General features: G+C 40.5%; 1 protein-coding gene across 6 annotated transcripts in view; it reads right to left on the bottom strand.

Annotated features, from left to right (window-relative positions):
* Window positions 1–17758, bottom strand: part of ADAMTS9 (ADAM metallopeptidase with thrombospondin type 1 motif 9) — a 156972-nt gene that overhangs the window by 107071 nt on the left and 32143 nt on the right. For all 6 annotated transcript variants that reach the window (XM_074344528.1, XM_074344524.1, XM_074344527.1 and 3 more), the window contains 6 exons: window positions 17331–17371; window positions 17100–17205; window positions 12858–13004; window positions 11491–11632; window positions 9763–9867; window positions 3578–3723 (listed from right to left, as the gene is read on the bottom strand). In XM_074344528.1, the coding sequence (XP_074200629.1) occupies window positions 3578–3723; window positions 9763–9867; window positions 11491–11632; window positions 12858–13004; window positions 17100–17205; window positions 17331–17371 (687 nt within the window). The remainder of the gene's footprint in view (window positions 1–3577; window positions 3724–9762; window positions 9868–11490; window positions 11633–12857; window positions 13005–17099; window positions 17206–17330; window positions 17372–17758) is intronic.

Raw genomic sequence — 17758 nt, 5'->3', positions numbered from 1 at the left:
TTTCTTAACTCTATCAGTTTACTATTATTTGTAAATTTTACCTACCTCCTAATTTAAAAGCAAAAATAGAAGCATGAAAAGAGGGAAATACTTTGCTCTCCTAAAAAACTGGCTTGATTTTTTATTCTGATGGACTATAACAATTCTACAAACCATTTAGTTCCAGCCACCAGGAAGCTCAGAGACAAATTTAAAGCACAAAATAACAAGCATATGGCCCAACGGCCCTGATAATGCATCTTCTATTTACAGTGCTTCATCTTGCTTTGGTACTCTCAGTTATGTTTTTGATGGTTCTGACTTTAAATTTACATGTTCTATTACATGTCTCTTACAGATCAGGTGACCATATAATTAATAGCTTAATCTCGGGCATTTTGAGAATGAAAAAGGGAGATATCAGTAATTTCTCCAGGACAACAGATGTTAACTGGGACTATCCTAACAAACCAGAACACATGCTTATCTGTAGGGCACGGGTCAAAAACGGGCTTAAAAAATAAATAAAACATTTAAAGACAAAATATCAGGGATCCATTCTCATGATGGCGCATCAGTTGAGACCAAAAACTTTTCCGACCAAAGTGAGAAAGCTGATACTTTCAGAAACTTGCTCATCAATTACAGCATAATTCCATAAGCACGGCAGGACTGTTTCTCTTTTTCAGCTTGCATGCTTTCCAGGAAAAAAAAAAACAAACTTAAAAATACAGCTTAAAGTATTTGGATGCTAAATAAATACATTCCTGACCCACATGAATACTATGAAAAAATAAGAACAATCCAGTGTTCTTGATAGAGGCATACCGTGGATTCTAAAAATGGAGCTCTTCATTATATTCTAAGGGCTCTTCAAAGCACTTTGCCAGTGATGGGTGGAGAGGCGTCAGCGGGCAGGGGACAGAGGGTGAGTCGTGTTCCCTCAAATTCCTTGAGAATCAGGACAGCAACTACTTCTGCATCTTACATAATGAACCAACTGTTCTGCAAATTTCTCTGACCAAGCTTTTAAACTGATTGGGATCTGATTTTCCCCTTTCGGTGTCCCCTTCTCCTGTCTAACTGACTCCCCCAGTGCCATCGTAACCTCAGCTTTGAGAGGCAGACTCCCTCCTTCGCTCACAGGGACATCCAAAGTGCAAAGAACTTGGAGGAATTTCAATGAAATGATGTTCGTGCTGACACTCAACGAGGTGGCTTGTATTATTTCAAAACCTTCCATAGCAAACAGCCAGGATGAGGCCCTCTAACTGAAATCTTTAATGATCAGTTCCTAAGTTCTGAATGCGAGGATCTTTGCTTCATTTTGGAGCTCAAGATCTTTTTGTGCTGAGATCTTTAAACGGGGTGACTTTCTTTGTCTGGCCCATTCCAACTACAGAGTGATTTATCTCTTTCCACTTTCCACATTACTTCTAGAATTGCTCTAAGGCTTAAAACAAACAAACAAACAAAAACCACCAAACATTTCTTCTAAATGGAACATTCTTGAGTCAAAATGTTAAAAGTGCCTACTGTTCACAATATCTACACCCTCATGATAGTAATAGCTTATTATAATAATAATAGTAATTTGGCTCAAGGTAGCCACCAGTTTTCAATTAAAAAAAATTTCAACGTATATGCTGCTAGCTTAAAATGTTTCATTTTAAAACTATAATAATACAAGCAGCTAGGATATATAATTGATTTTAACAAGCAATCTGTGAAACAATATATATAGAATGACCCTTATATTACCTGATATTTACTTCATATAACACATATTACATCTATAATCTTTTTTAAAAGTCTGAAATAATAAAAATAAATTGTTTTTCAGTGGTTATTTCTTGTGGGGAGTAGGAGAGGGTAAGAATAATGATAGTCATTTCTGATATATACTTTTATGTCCGAATTTTTTGAAAGCATGTACTATATTTATATTATTATTTAAAAACTAAGAGATACACATTACTAAATATAAAACAGATAAAACAACAAGGACCTACCGTATAGCATAGGGAACTATATTTAATTTCTTGTAATGAGACTTAATGGTAAAGAAACTGAAAAAAAAAGTATGTATATGTATAACTGAATTGCTTTGCTGTACACCTGAAACTAACATTGTAAACTGACTACACCTCAATAAAAAATAAGAATTAAAGAAAAACTAAAATGAAATGTAGAGTCTATGGAAAAATCTAATGTTTATTAGTTGCTATCCATGGCCACAGTGTTAGTTTTACAGACTAGAGTCCACGTCTTACGGCTCTTTACTTGTCCTTAGAGACTAGTATTAGACTAGTATTTCATGGATGTGAAAAAATGTTGGTGAACAAAAATAAGTAAATAAATTGATCAACATCTGTGATTTGGATTCGACAGAGTATTTATTTAGACCAGGGCTTGCAACAATGGCCTTAAGTATGGCCTTTTTGGTATACATATTTCGGGTTTTCCTTGTAAAAAATATTGGAAGCATTGTCAACAGTAGGCCCTTTGTTACCGGTGAACGATCAGCGGGGCCTGTCACCCACACCTGCTCCAGCACTCTGCAGTGCAGACAGCCTCGTCTACTGCCCTAACCCACTTTGCTCCTGTACCTGCTTGCTTCTCTCTGTGATCCAGTCCACTATCCTCAATGGAGGGTATTAAAAATAAATGAGTACTGCTGAGAAAAACCATTTTACGTAATCCCAGAGCAGCTGATTCTTCAACAGGGTTGTTAGTTTGCATATCTAAAAACTACCTCTAATCTGTGGGGACCTCTGGGGCCCCTCAGCCTATTCAGGTTCAGTGGCCATCACTTCACACATTATTTTTTGTTCCTGTGAACCTTACACATCTTAGATCCACACAAAATTTGATGTCATTCCTTATAAGGTAGATGGTAACTTTTTAAATCTACTTATAAATAGCCTCTCCCCAAACACACGTCTATTGTGATAAGATGCTGGGGAAAAAAAAAACCTGTCGGCTTCATCTCAACATGTTAAGTTTCAACAAGGTATGGCTGGTAGAGACAGCCCAGTCATATTCTGAGAATTATTCAGGAAAGTGATTGTGGGATGGGACCTCAGGAGTCTGGAAAACAGCTAGAATGATTCAAAAGTAAGTCCTGACTTGGGGTTCCAGGTCCCCTTGGGGTCTGCTAATGCCCCCAGTGTGGGTCCGGATATCCTTTTCAGCATTTCAGTAGCTAACTGGAAAAGGTACATTTATCTACAATCTGGAGGGAAATGTCTAATTCCTTTGTTTCCTCCGGAAAATCCATCTGTTCACTTTATTAGCATGCTATCCCAAGCTCTGGCAGGCAGTGAGATATACCTGACTGTCAACACTGTTAAACAGACCCACTGAACCAAAGCATCCACTGTTTAATAGATAAAACTTGTAATAATAAAGGCTCACAGGAGAAGAAAAATAGTACAGAGGGACAGAATTTAGATATCGTTGGTCTAGGCAGTTCTAGACGTCCACCCACTTTCCAATTTGGAAAGAGAGCTTAACTGGCCTCCACCTAAATTATTCCCTTTAGGAATTTTTCAGCCCTGCTATCCCAGCAATGACAGTGATCAGTTCTAGGACTTACTCTGGTCTGTTGCACTCACGAACGGCTGTTTTGATGCCCCCTCCACACGTTCTTGAGCAGGTTCCAAAGTGACTCCAACTTCCCCAGGATCCGTCGGTCACGGGGACCTCCATTTCTTTGGGAACACAAAATCCAAACTTGCAGTGCTGTATTTAATAAGGGGAACAGTGAGGGAGAGCTCGGTGCTTCAGATGTTGCAGGACCCGCTGTCCTTTTAAATATACCACACTTGAATCTTTTTGCCATGTGCTGGTTTTGAAAAGCTGTGATGTCATCATCTCTGTGAGTCAAGGACAGTGTAGGGATTTGAATCTCAGACTTAGTGATTTTAGGCTGTGTCTTCCATTTACAACTGGCTTCAATAAAATTGGCCAATGAGCAGTTGGCTGCAGGCTGTCAGGGTAACTCCAATGGCCAGCTTCGAAGTGCTCATTAGCCTACTTGGAAAAATGAGGCGTGGAAATGGGCAGACTGGTTGCAGACAAGGCCAGAATGAGTTATTGGATTTGCATAGCACATCTCCATTAACAAGGCCCAGAGATGTCGTGAGCCTGGTGAAATATAATGCCTTACTGCTCCTCATGGATTCGAAAACCCAATTTTAATTGAATAGGAAAGGAAATAAAAAGCTAGTTATATGATTCCTCTAAACTCACTGTAGCAAAGCACATAGGATGAGACCAAAGCAAAATTGGACACATGACTGAGAGCCCTCAACTTTATTGCTTTTTTGTTACTAATGGTTTCAGAGTCTTCAGCCTGGAGCAGGAAGGAGGCGCGAGGTTTAAAACAAAACAAAACAAAGTAAAACTCCTCAGCAGGACAGAGGAATGGAGAAGTCCATTTCAACCCCTGCCATTGTTGGGGTGTGAGGCCCTGACACAAAGCTGAGGTCACCAAGCCCTGGACAAAGGATGAGGGGCAGCCGTGGCGGCAGGAGGGTGACACCCTGCTCAGATCTCTGAAGCGGAGCTGGTGGTGGCCACTGTGATTTATCCACAGGGAGGATGCAGGCAGGGAGGACACGGGAGGCAAGAGGCAGAGGGCCACCGAGGGCAGGCGGTGGGGGAGCGGGCAGGGAATGGGGACAGATAAGAGGCTGGTGGAGGTCTCAGTTAGAATGGGCGGTCCCAGCAAAGGCTGGTGAACAATCACTTGAAGAGTGCAGTTAGGTTTCCTCTGTTCTGTCCTGCCCTCTTCCTTGTCATTATCCTCTTAGGTATCTGAGGACACGTCCCTTTCCCTGGGTTGTTGGGCTGAGTCTTAAAAGGTGAGGCATCTAAAGAATCCCAAGCAACTCTCTACCCAAGAAATGTGGCTAGAAACGACCACGCCACTCTCTGAAATCATTTTATCATTGTTTTCGCAAAAGTCTTGAATGTTTCTTGGAACATATGCACACCAGATCAATGAGAGAGGCAGCATGGTCTATAGCATCATTCTCCAATAGGGATGTCACAGGAGCCACATATATCACTTAAAAAAAATCTAGCAGCCACGTTAAAAGAGTAAAAAGAAAACTGAAATTAATTTCAATAGCCTTTACTAGCTCAAAATATCTAAGGTGTTTTTATTTCTCTAGGTAAGCAACACAAAATTATAAATGAGATTTTTTCCATATCTTTTTTTTCTCATGCTTGATTTTAACACCTGGTGTGTATTTTTATTCTAGCATATTTCAGTTCAGACTGACGTTTCAAGTGCTCACCCAGTTACATGTGGCCAGTGGCTGCCATATGGGGACAGCACAGGTCTCAGGGGGACAAAGCTTAGCAGGCAAATGGTCTGGTGGTGAGTGGTGGCCATTCTACAAACTAACTCTGCGACCTCATGTGAGTCAGTGAACCCAGCTTCCATAGCTGAAAAGCAGGGACATACCTGACAAACTTGTCTTGAGTATAATACGAGACAATGGATCTAAAGCACCTAGTACACAGCAGAGCACACAGAAGACCCAACTTGAATAAGGTTTGTAATGATAACAGCAAATATTTACACAGTAGATGTTCTAAGCAATATACATATATACATATATATATATAAAATATATATAAACTTACTTAATCCTCACAGCATACTATAAAATAAGTACTATTACCCCCATTTCTACAGAAAAGAAAAATGGAGGCACAGAGGGTTGACACTAAACATCTGGCAAGGGGTCGAGCTTATACTGAAACACAGACAATCTGGCTCCAGAGTGCATCCTCTGAACTGTGACACATATCACTTCTTAACTGTGAGCAAATGGGAACAATTTTTGACATCTAAATAAGGACTGAAATTTAAAAGCAAGATTAATGAGCTGGTTAGGTGAGGCTGACACTACAAGTCATCTACCCAATATCCATTCCCTCTTTCATCCTTGTTAACAGAATCTATATTTCCCTGGATTCTTATATAGATAGGAATGGTCAAAGAGATGTCAGCAGAATTCACTGGCTAAGATTCCGGGGAAGGTCCTTTTGGCCCTTTGTTCCTTGTCTTTTGGCTTCATTCTGCCTGGAACTCAGAATTGATAGCTGGAGCTAGAGTAGCTATTTTGCGACCTTGAGGGTAAGGGCCATTTGCATATGATAGTGAAGCAGAAAGAAATTAAGACCTTGCGTCTCTGATGCCTTTTGTGGAGACTCCATAACAGCTCCATGGTCTGCCAACTTCTGACTAATTTGTGTGTGTGTGTGTGTGTGTGTGTGTGAGAAAGAGAGAGAGAGAGAGAGAGAGAGAGAGAGAGAGAGAGAGAGAGAGCGAGAGAGCGCGAGCGCGAGCCATATGCTTACACTACTACGATTGAATCTGACCTGAACAAAATTCCTAACTAATATCCAGTTAAGCTTGTAGCTGATGTCCAAATTCAGCCCTCAAATCTTGATACCAGATACACATTTTATAAATTCTACAAAGGAGAACATTCCTATTACTAGTCATGAACTTTAATAATGAGAAGTTGTCTAGAAATACATTTTTTCCTCTTGATTTCTTCACTCTCCTGATCTCTCCATTCTACAGACTCCATGTCCCCAGAGGAACAATCTCCAAGGTGACCATAGTTCTCATTAAGCATTACCATAAACCAGAGCAGAATAAGGGCACAAGCTAGGCAGACTGTTGCCATTCAGCATTGGATTCAAACGTCCTAATATGGTCCCTTTTTAAAAGAAAACCTAATTAAAAACTCATCTGCAAATTAAATATTTCTTACTGACAAAACCATTGATGAGTTTCAAAGGGGAGGGAGTATCTCAGAGGAAGAGAAAAAGGACCTGAGGTGACAGAGGCTGGAAATGAGGACTGTTTGGCAAATATGTCTCAAGATAATCTATTTTATCAGGAAATTGAACAAACAATAATTATATACTGGAAAAGCCATTACATCATAACAAAGCATTAAGCGGCTGGTGGAGTCAGAGCCAAAATATAGTCAGCCTTTCCTACAAGTGTTCAGGACCATTTAAATGATATTATATATAAATGCTTTTTTTTTTTTTAAGAGATTGGAAGAAGGACTCGGAGGTCAATTTTGTTCCAAGGAGGCTTAAAACAAGAGAGTTTCAAACCTTGGATTTACAAACAGGTTAAAATTAAAATGTTAATGGACTTAACAAGAGAACGGAGAAAATAAAGGGACATTAAAGAGTCATTCATCAAAAGCACATTGTGTCAGCAGCCCAAGACAGATGACTGTATCAGGGAGCAGGGCAGAGAGAAGAGAAAGAAAGAAAAAAAATCAACCCAGTAGCGAAGGGAGTTAGAATTTAATAGAGAAAAGGCATATGGCTTTACTGCCAATTCTATGAAAACAAAACAAAACAGAAAAGCACAAAGAACTTCTAAGCCAACATATCCACCATCTTTGGCATTTGTAAAATGCAAATATACTCTTCAAGGGAACAAACACGTGGACATCCGCATCTTTAATACAAGTTTCTAGACTTAGTCACTTTCCTAAAACAAACTAAAAATGTACATATCATTTTCTCGGCATAGTTTCTTCTCTGAAAGTGTTCTGAGTCTGCCCTTTGAAATGCCCTGATGTCTCCTCTCGCTGAACACACAAGCATACATGGGAAACGTTTTCTGAAAGGTCTCCCGAATGTCCCCATTCCTCAGGTATAAGATTACCCTGCAATCTCTTCTGCTTCTGTTACAAAAACAGAAGATTAAAAGGCACAACAGACAATCCACAAAGTTCTTCTGTGTCCCAGGACTGACTGGGATACCTCAGCACTACGTGGAGCTTGGTAGCCCGCACATGACAATTTTACTAAATAGTATTCACTTCATCTTATTAGGGAGAGTTCTTCTTTGTTAAGGGTTTTCCCAGCAGGAATATGTGTCAGAAATAGACATAGTAGGTGGGCACACCAGACTGACTAAGAACCCTGACACAATACTGGTCATTTTTCTGAGATCAAACAGACTCAATGTAAATAATACAGTTGGCTGGCTCTGACTCAAGCCAACTAACCAAGTTGTCAACTAGATATCATGTCTATTGTCATCTCCCATCAACTGACAGTCGCTGTATGGGTCACTGTGTTTAGAAGGACTCTGAGGCCACATCTTCATTTTGGAAGAATGAGCGAATTCTTGATGGCTGCTCTGGAAACGTGAGAATTATGTCCACACTTAAACCTATGATCCTGTGCAACACACTGAGTTAAACGTTTTGCAAAAAGTGAAAGGTTCTCTCTGGCCAAAGAGATACATTTCTTTTTAAGCTAATGCAAGGTGCAGTGCAGGAGCTGTTATGTCTACGTCCTTATGTAATTTTGGTTAGGTTGCTCCTGGAGGAAGCGGTACTCTCAACTGCTGGAGTTCTAGCCACAGAGAAGTGAGACCAGGAGATGATACAGTCACCAAGCTGGGTCAACGATATCATCATCTTCAGTGTAATTTTTTATTTTTGTATTAGACATGATCCTTTTCAAATAACTTTCTGACCCTCTAGCTCATGTAATTTTATAAAACCACCCTGAGACATGAGTGAAGAAACCACTAGTTCTCCTGTTGGACCACCGAAACTTAAAGAGCTCAGTGAGCGGGAGGTGGGGACACTCCTGTGGACCCTGCGGCTCTTCATAGGAAGAAAGCAAAAAAAGGAGTGGGTGGGGGAGGGGCTGGGCTGTGAAGGGACTCTGCCCTGAATGAGCGGAGCGACCTTGGGCAAGTTACTTCTTTCTGTGGTTCCCTACCTATAAAATCAGGGAAGGGACAGTTAAGTTCCTCACCTCTGAGGACCCCATGTTTCCCTGGAAACATTCTGGGGACTATCAATTTCACAAGGTAAAGTGAAAGAACAGAAAATGAGATGGGAACAAAATATTAAAAGTGAGTAAAGTGGATGATGAAAAGAGAAAGAAAGGAAAAAAAAAATTTGTGAGGATAACATTAGACTCAGACGGAATCCAGGGATAGTGTGATAGGTAAATGACAGAACACCATCTTCTGTATGGACTGAAAAAAATCAGGTTTGTATTTAAAGCTTTTTGTAACCAAATCACTAATGTAGTACCTTTTATTCTTTATTTAGATGAATACCAGGTGCAAAAGGTTGCATTAACCACACTCATAGTTGTTGCGACATTGTTATCCTTGGACTGTATAAGCAACAGATTTTGTTTGGTTATTAACAAATAAGTGAGAATCATTATAACCAACTTAGATGTGGATTTGGACAGATCCCAGGTGATGTCACAGCGCCTTAAAGGGATCAACACAGGCTGGGAAAAGCCTGGTACCCGAGTAGCGAGCACAGTAAGTTTACTGCCTTTCTATATTTCCTTGATTGTGTAAGATGCTCCACCAACTTCATAACAGACTTCCAATGCCAGCCACCCCAGGAGAAAGAGAGAGAAAGAGGAAAAAGAAACACTACCTGACATGGAATGGATTCATGAATGGAAAAGCAGATAGAGATTTTAGAAATGTTAACATGAGAAAAAGGACGTCTTAAAAACGATGCAGTAATGATAGCCATGTCTCTCGTGTCAGTCTTATGCTAAAATGTAAGTTTTCACAATTTTCAATTCTAAAGTTGAACCTCCTGCCTCAAAAAAGTATTCTGCGCACTGAAATGTACTGTGTTTGTTAACTTATATTCTAAACAATGATGACAGCACCTACAGCCCAAATCTTGCCCATTTCTGCCCCAAGCCAGAAGGACGGATCAGGGTGCTACTTGCCTTTCCAGGCTCACACTCGGTCCCATCAGCCCAGGGTGTGTGCTGAGTCCGGCAGCCTTTGTGCGCTCCATCCACGTTATTGCACCAGAGTCGTCTACACTGCATCTGCACAATTCAGTTGAATGACAATCAGGGACACGGTGATTAGATGGTAATCGAGCAAGGCAAGGGTTGCTTTCAACGAATGGTTTGCCAGGGACGGGGAGTGTAGACTGGAAAGGGATTTTTTTCTTGGTATGACAAATAATAAAATATTCCAAGGGATACAGAGAGCAGCCCAGGAAACACATTTCTACACCTGGGAGGACTCCCCAGAGGTAACCATCGTCCTCGTGATGCTCACCACTCATCATTCCCACTGCGTTTATTACAAACGTGTAAATATCTACCAGTAACACACAGCGCTTCAGCTTTAAACAGGCAATACTACTGGGCGTTTCAAGATATACAGATACATCCTACAAATTGCTGTTTTCCCCCTAAATACACTTTGTTTTTAGAGTTATCCAAGTTGATCTGTTTAGCTCTATTTCAGGGTACACTTAAAAAAAATCAAGTTTGTTTGTTTGTTTGTTTATTTATTTTTAGTAGAGGCACTGGGGATTGAACTCAGGACCTCGTACACAATAGGCATGCACTCTACCATTGAGCTATACCCTCCCCCCAGGGCACACTTTTTAAAGATAATTTCCCCCTGTGATTAAAATAAACCATGCTCACAGCAGAAAATTTCAGAAGGTATTATTTCTTTTTGAATAGAAAAAAGGATTGAAGCTTCTCTCCTCCTTTTCCATTGAGAACATACTCTAAAACAATTGCTTATCCTGTTATATTAATTTAAAACTATAGCAGGAGCATGTTCCTATGGGTAGCTACATTTCAATTACTGTAAAATATTCCATTAAACAGAGACAATCAAGTCTGCTCAACCTTTGTATTCTTGGGCATTTGGATTACTTCAAATGTTTGCTATCGTGGGTAACAGAGAAATAAATATAATCACGGACACATTTTACTCAAAATTTTTTTGTTATTTCCATGGAATCACTGTACCTCCCCACTTCACCCGGCTATCACTTAAGCCTCTCCCAACAAAACAAGCAAGCAAACATCCCAAGGAGTAGAATGGGGGACCCCACAATAGCCCAGATCTGTTCATCTGCATCCTGAAAACCACTGGGTCATACCATTGGTCCAAATGTCCATGATGCATACATCAAAGTATCACGCACTCGCCAGTTAAGCTACCACCAGAAATGATTTCAAGGCCTAGGTAGTCTGAGGACACAGCTTTGACAAGCTAAAACAGGGAAACAGGTTCGTCTTATGAATTATTGAATCCAGAAGACTCCCTATGATAAAAGTCATCTGGACAAGTCAGTGGGAATAAAAGGAGACAAGAAGAGAAAAGGGCTGAGCTCATTACCAGCTCTGTAACCCTGTCCCCCCTGAGCCTCACTTTCCTACTTAGAAAATGAAGATGCTGATGGCCACTCCCCTTTGGTCCGAGAGTGCAATGAGAATGTGCAGGTGAAGCACCATCCAACACCAAGAGCTAGGAATGTTCAGCCCCATCACCACCTTTACCACCAGCATCAACAGTCAACAGACCATTCACCTTTTCCATGAGTGGTTTATGGTAGAGTGAGAAGCCAACGGAAAACTATGAATTAAAACAAAAAATTCAGAATCCATTTGTGAGGCCAGAAACAGTCCCCAAACACTTACCATATAGGGGCACACCTGAGAACCTGGTCCAAAGATCAGTTCACATTGTTTATTCACGTTGTAAAGGAGGCCTGGCAGTTGGGGAGGCAAAGGGTAGGGTCTGGATTCAGGTTCGTTGAGCAAACACTCGCCGTAACCAGTGCTACAGAAAGCAGAAAAACAAAGATGGTGACGGCGGAGGATGAGATGTGATGGTCAAAGGCTCCAGATGACAGACAAGGCCATTCTGCCATTTTCATGGCAGAGAAGATGGTTCCTTTTTTATACTCGTTTTATTCCTTTCATCCAAACTTGAGTCCAGAAGCTGAAGTTAGATTTTTGGTGTATCCTTGCATGCAGAACCACGGGCTATGCATACAACATAACCAGGAGGAAATATGTACCTGCTCAAGTATTTATCACATTATCGGGGCAATTATCTATTTGTTTTTCACCATCTTTTCCAATAGCGTACAAGCTTCTTAGGGGTAAAGACAGTGCCTTTCTCACCGAAGCATGGGGTCCAATCTATTGCAACAAGTGTTTAGTAAATATTTGCTGGTTAGATGGGTGAGTGAATCAACCACTACAGTAAGAAATACTTTAGATCATCTGGTTGAAAAAAACCCAGCAACCCTCCAGTTATTTTACGTTTCTGCAAACACCTCTTCTGGAAAATTCACACCCGGTGAGTTCTGATTAACAAAACCCCTTCTTCCCTGGGGCTGGAGAAATATACACCCAATGACCTTGGGACAATCACTTAACCTTTTGTACATCTGGGAGAGAGGAGCAATAAATCTGTGACACAGGGATATTGTATAATGTAATTGGATCTTTGAGCAGCCTGGCAGGAAGCTTAAAAAACAAAACAAGAAAAGAAGAGAGGGAAGGAGAGAGAGGGAGGGAAGAAAGAGAGAGACGAAAGAGAACGCTCTCAATTCTATGACATGGAGGTCTGTGCAATTTTCATCCACCCACGTAACATTCTTTGGGTGGGGGGTGTCTCATTCCCCTACCCTTTCCCAATCCAAAATTACTAAGTTAGAAGCACACAAATATTTGCAGTCATCCTTCACCATGTAATCACATTCCTGGTCCCTCCTCCAATACCTGAACTGATTTCAGAGCTTTACCAAGAACGAAGCAACATTTACATATTCTCTTTAAGATCCCAACCTTTTTTCTTGAGCTCAGTCTGTCATCTTCTAAACTCTGGCGAGGACATGAACTACACAGATGTCTGAGAGTATTTTTCTTTTCCCTCCTCCAAGGAATGTCAACAATAATAACAACTCAAAAGGAATGCTTGACTCTACAGTTTCTTTCCCACAATTAGTTCAGATCCTAGTATGAAGGCTGCGCTCAAAGAAAAGTTCAAATCTTACTCTAAAAATTCAGTGATATATTTTCGACTACACTTTGACCACATCCAGGGGTTGGTGTAGAAGTTCAATGTCGGGGCCATGACGTGCTGGGGGCTCTTGACTCCTTCTTCTTTGCATTTATTGTTGTCATCGTGAGGCATGTTGAACCTATGGCCGAGGAGACAAGGATAACACTGTCAATAAACACAAAGGGCTTGAGCTGTTCTAATTGCTTCGAGGATGCATCTAAGAGAAAAAATTTCAGCGGCTCTTGCATTCCGGGTAAGAATTGGAATCCTGGTGAGCGGAACAAAACTTACCAGAAGATTAAAGGTGGAGAGTAGAATAAAACATACTTCTGACCTAATTTAATGCCAAGTGCCTTTAATGTGTTAAAAAAAAAAAAAAGACGTGGATCGGGCCATTATTCGGTTTCAGTGGACTATCTGGAATTGCAAAGACTTGAACGTGCTGTAGTTGGTGCTAGAATACAGTAGCTGGAATTCCTAATAAGCTCTTAAAGGCCAATTTATACAGTCAAGAATCTGGCAGGTTATGATAACGTTATGCATATCAAGAGTCAGTCAAGTGTCAAAAGTTGAAGCCAAAAGCTTTCTAATAAGAGGCTCACGGTGGCTCTTGGCATCTCCGCCTGTTGGGATCAGGCTGACAGATGATATAACCATGTAAGTATACCATTATAAAGCGATGCAAAGTTCGTGCACAATAAAACCCATTAAGAAAAGCTGCAAGCAAGCACGGAAACCAGAGGCACGCCAATTCACTTGGCTTAACTCGGAGATGGCAAATGGCTTCATGCTTCCTGCCGATGACAATTGATTGGTACTGGCTTCCTGAAAATCTGAGCACAAAAGGATTCTTAAACTAATCCAGGATCCGCCCGAGAAAGGCTCTGATAGAGTGCCAACCTGGGCCTGGGAGGGAACTCGGCAGCAACATTACTACATGTTTGCCATTCTTGGCTTACCCAGAGGAAGTGGGGGGAAAAGTGATAGGATGCATTTCTCAATCCAGAAACATCAGCTCTACGACCCACTGACCCACACACCCTTCCCAGCTCAGGTTCCCAACCACTGGGGAACAGGCTCACAAGGGCTGACCTCTCTGGGTGACTCTGCCCAATCACAAAATTGATGCATATGATTAATTTGGCACTGAGGGAGGAACCCCCATCACTAGTTCATCTCGAAATACAAACACAAGTGAGTCAGACATAAGTATATAGACTTGCTTCATATGAAAGTAAAAAGCTGGGAATAAAAGTCTGTGAGTTCTAGCTCGATAATTTCTCTTAAGTTTGATTTCCTTTTTCTTTTAAAAATTTGGGCCCCTCAATAATTGCCAGATGGAAAACGTGAGCTGGGAAAACTCAAACTGTCTTGGTTGAACTTAATAGTAGTTGATGTTTAAGAGTCCACTTTCTTAAAAGAATGACTGCCCAGGTTTCTAAATCCCAGCTGCATTGTCAGTGTAATACCTATTTCAACAAACCTAATACCAGCAAAGCATTCAAATCTTCCGTGTTTACTTCTCTCTGGTGCAAAGGAGCTGGTGTTTATTCCCCACCCCATCATGACTTGACAAAACCCAGTTCATTTCATCGTGTACACAAAACTTATTTTCATTCAAGTGTCAGGCACATTTGCTCAGAGCAGGGGTTGCAGAATAATAAATATTCATCTAGCACTTACTGAAAAATAATTACCAAGACTTTCTGAGCATTCACAGCGCACCAGCCAGAGTGTTAGATGCATTAGGTGCTTTATTTCATTTAATGACCTATTTGACCCAATGAGTGGTGTGCTACTGCTATCCCCATTTTACAGAAGAGGAGACTGAGTTGTAGAGAGGTTTAACTATTTGATTAAGGTCACATGGCTACTAAGGTGGCGCAGCTGGGCATGGAGTGTACTTCTCTGTCTGATTCTAAATGTATACAAACTACATTCCCTCCTGGGAGACAAGCTGTGGGAGACTCATCAGGAATCCTGTGTAAGGATTTCTGGATCCAGCAGAGACACAATTACCTCCCAAATTCTCCCTAACTCTTAGATTCTGGGTGTCCATGAAGCAGGGATGAGAAGGGAGAAGCTATTTTCGAAGCATCCAATCATGCTCAACCAACATAAGGTCAGTTGGGTGCATTTCCCCCAGTCGGCTCTTGGGTTTTATATGATCAGAAAGTCACGACTGCAACAACTTACTTTTGAAAAAGTTCATCAGAAAATCTGCTACAAAAGCACAGTAGCAATTTTTTTTTTAAATAAAAGGATTTTCATTTTTCTTAAAATATAAACAAAGCTAACTATATGAGACAAAACATCAAAACAAAACTTAGCTACCAGACTTTGGGTAATTTAATACCTCAAACACAAGAACAAAATAATACCTACCTGGTGGGGATTACAAAGATGAAGGTAGATAATATAAATGAAAGCTCCTAGAGCAATGTCAACAATGTGGCTTTTGTGGGGGGAGATGGTTGTTAACTGTGAATGGAGGCATCCTCTATAGCTAAAAATATTTAGTTTTTGCAATTCAAAATTCTGTCTTTTCTTAAAATGTCAACTTTATTAACTGGCTACCTAAAAGGAGTTTATAAACTCTTTTTGGGAAAAGAATTAATAGGGAATGAATTATATTTATTTAAACAGTATATTTCTGTTAGCCATATTGTGGGGGGAAATGTTAGTGTGTTGACAACACGAACTCTTGCCTTTACATTCCTACCTCTGTAACTCTCCCAATTCCATTCTCTGGGGCCGGAATAGCTGCCCCACTGAAATGCCACCCTCTTCTTCATGGTCAGATCTACACCTCTGATTTAAAGGTCAAAAGTAATTTACTAGATTTCATGTAAAACAAATAGCTGAAAATCCCCCGAAGATTATGTTAAAATAAGTTTGGGAAAACCACGTTAAACAAAACCAACACAGGACTTGTCAGAGCCTTTACTTTATGCCATTTGGGCTTGAGGCTCCAAGCAAGGCTGGACTAATAAAAAAAATTTTACATCACTAGACTATAAAACTCTTTTTTTTCCCCCTGCTATGGGCCATTCTCTTGGAATCAGTGTTAGAGCCCTGTACTTTGGGAAATGCTGGTGGAACCAATAGTTTTCAAACCTAGTTCCAAGAAATCCTGGAGTTTCGTGAAGGTATTTCAGAAACCAAAGGACAGGGAGGCAGCTGACGAAGCAGGACTCTGGTCTGCCACAGTAGCTTAACTGAAAGTCATGCCTCTTTTATTCTTTAAACATTGGGCATCTGACAATATTTCCTCTGGAGAAAAAAGGAGGGGGTGTGCTCTTAAAATAAGCTTGAAAGGCACTAGTTTTAAAATATGCTCATTATATGTTCAGTTGAATTAGTGATTATCTGTATGTACACCTTGCATAGTACATTGCACATAAAGTGCCTTTGAAAAACATCTGCTGAATGAAAAAGCTTGCTTAATGGATGACGCTATCTCTAAATAAAGTTAGCATTTTACATGCAAATTGACATCCATCTATGTGATACTAATGACATCGTTTGAGAAAATTATTTCAAAAACATTATAAGTAATGTAATCATTCTAGAAAGAAAATAATGCAGATCAAAAATCAGAATAACTCTGAGTAAATTTATACTGTTTCATCCCATGTTCTAACCAAACTGTCTCTAAAGAACAAAAAGGAAAAGCCAGTTTCATAATGACCAGATACTTAGTGACCATAATTAGGTAATATTTTCTTCTCTGTATCTTTGTTCATTTTTTCCCCTGAAAGAGGGCTATCTCTGTTCCCATCTGAATGACAGGCTTGTATAACTAGAATCAGGAATGATCTGGATTTGGGAAAATCGTGTGGCTCCCAGCAATGGTGGAGGACCCTTGTAAACAAAGATGTGAAGTCAGGCAAGTTCTCCAAACTAATATGCTGTCTGCTTCAGTGGATGGGGTAGAAAAGCCTGCCCCTTGCCAGGAGGAAAGGAGCATATTAGATCTTGCCTAGAAGATGTGTACAGTTAAGCCAGAAACATACGAGTTCTGACTGACGAGGATGCACTGCATTTCCTCAGCTTTCCAAAGTTAAAGTCATTTCTCCCACTGAGGTTCCAAGCCCTTCAACCCTGCAACTTTACCATGACTCAAGAAGCACCTTACACCCTCTAAAGTCCAGTGAATGGTCCCTGATGCGAAGGAACGAGAGTTTTTTAGGTCACTCTGAATTAAATGAAAATAAGGAAAAGAAAAACGTACACGTGGCCCAGTTCATGGGCTATTGTAAAAGCTGTACTCAATCCACTATCTTCGCTAATAGAGCAGCTTCTATAGGGATCACAAATGGTTCCCAGTTCAGCCAGACCTATTAGAAGGGGGGAAAAATGAAAAAAACAAAAACAAGGATTTACTTTAAAAAGCAATCATGGCTTGGAAGAAAAACATGTCGTCAACTGTTACAGCCAAAGAGGATACGCACAGCGGACTCACCTAAGGTATCACATTTGTCGTGAGCTCTGCAGATATCCTGTCTGAAAGCAAAGCAGACTTAGGGTCTTGACACCAAAAAGCAAATGTCAATACAAGCAATTATTTTCGAATCTTCCAGGCAGTCACCACAACACCACTTTGGGGAGGGGGCTTTACATAAAACAAATTCACAAAATCAGGGGTTTGCAACTCAAAAGAGTTTGGGAATCATTGACTTACAGATTAAAAGCTACATTGAGAGGTCTCCTTCGGCCAAAGGGGTAGCCAAGATTAAGGGGGCAACCTCTCCAACCAGGACTTATTCCTCAGACCTTGGAGCAAGTGGTTCTAGTTTCTCTTCTTTTCTTTTTCTTTAAATTAGCAGTAAAGTCAGATACAATGTGCCAATGTCTTTTTTTTTTTAATTTTTAAAATGTTTTTTCCTTCCA

The sequence above is a fragment of the Camelus bactrianus genome, chromosome 17 (genome assembly GCF_048773025.1).
Source record: "Camelus bactrianus isolate YW-2024 breed Bactrian camel chromosome 17, ASM4877302v1, whole genome shotgun sequence".
NCBI classification, from domain to species: Eukaryota; Metazoa; Chordata; class Mammalia; order Artiodactyla; family Camelidae; genus Camelus; species Camelus bactrianus.
This window is presented reverse-complemented; position numbering and strand designations above follow the sequence as displayed.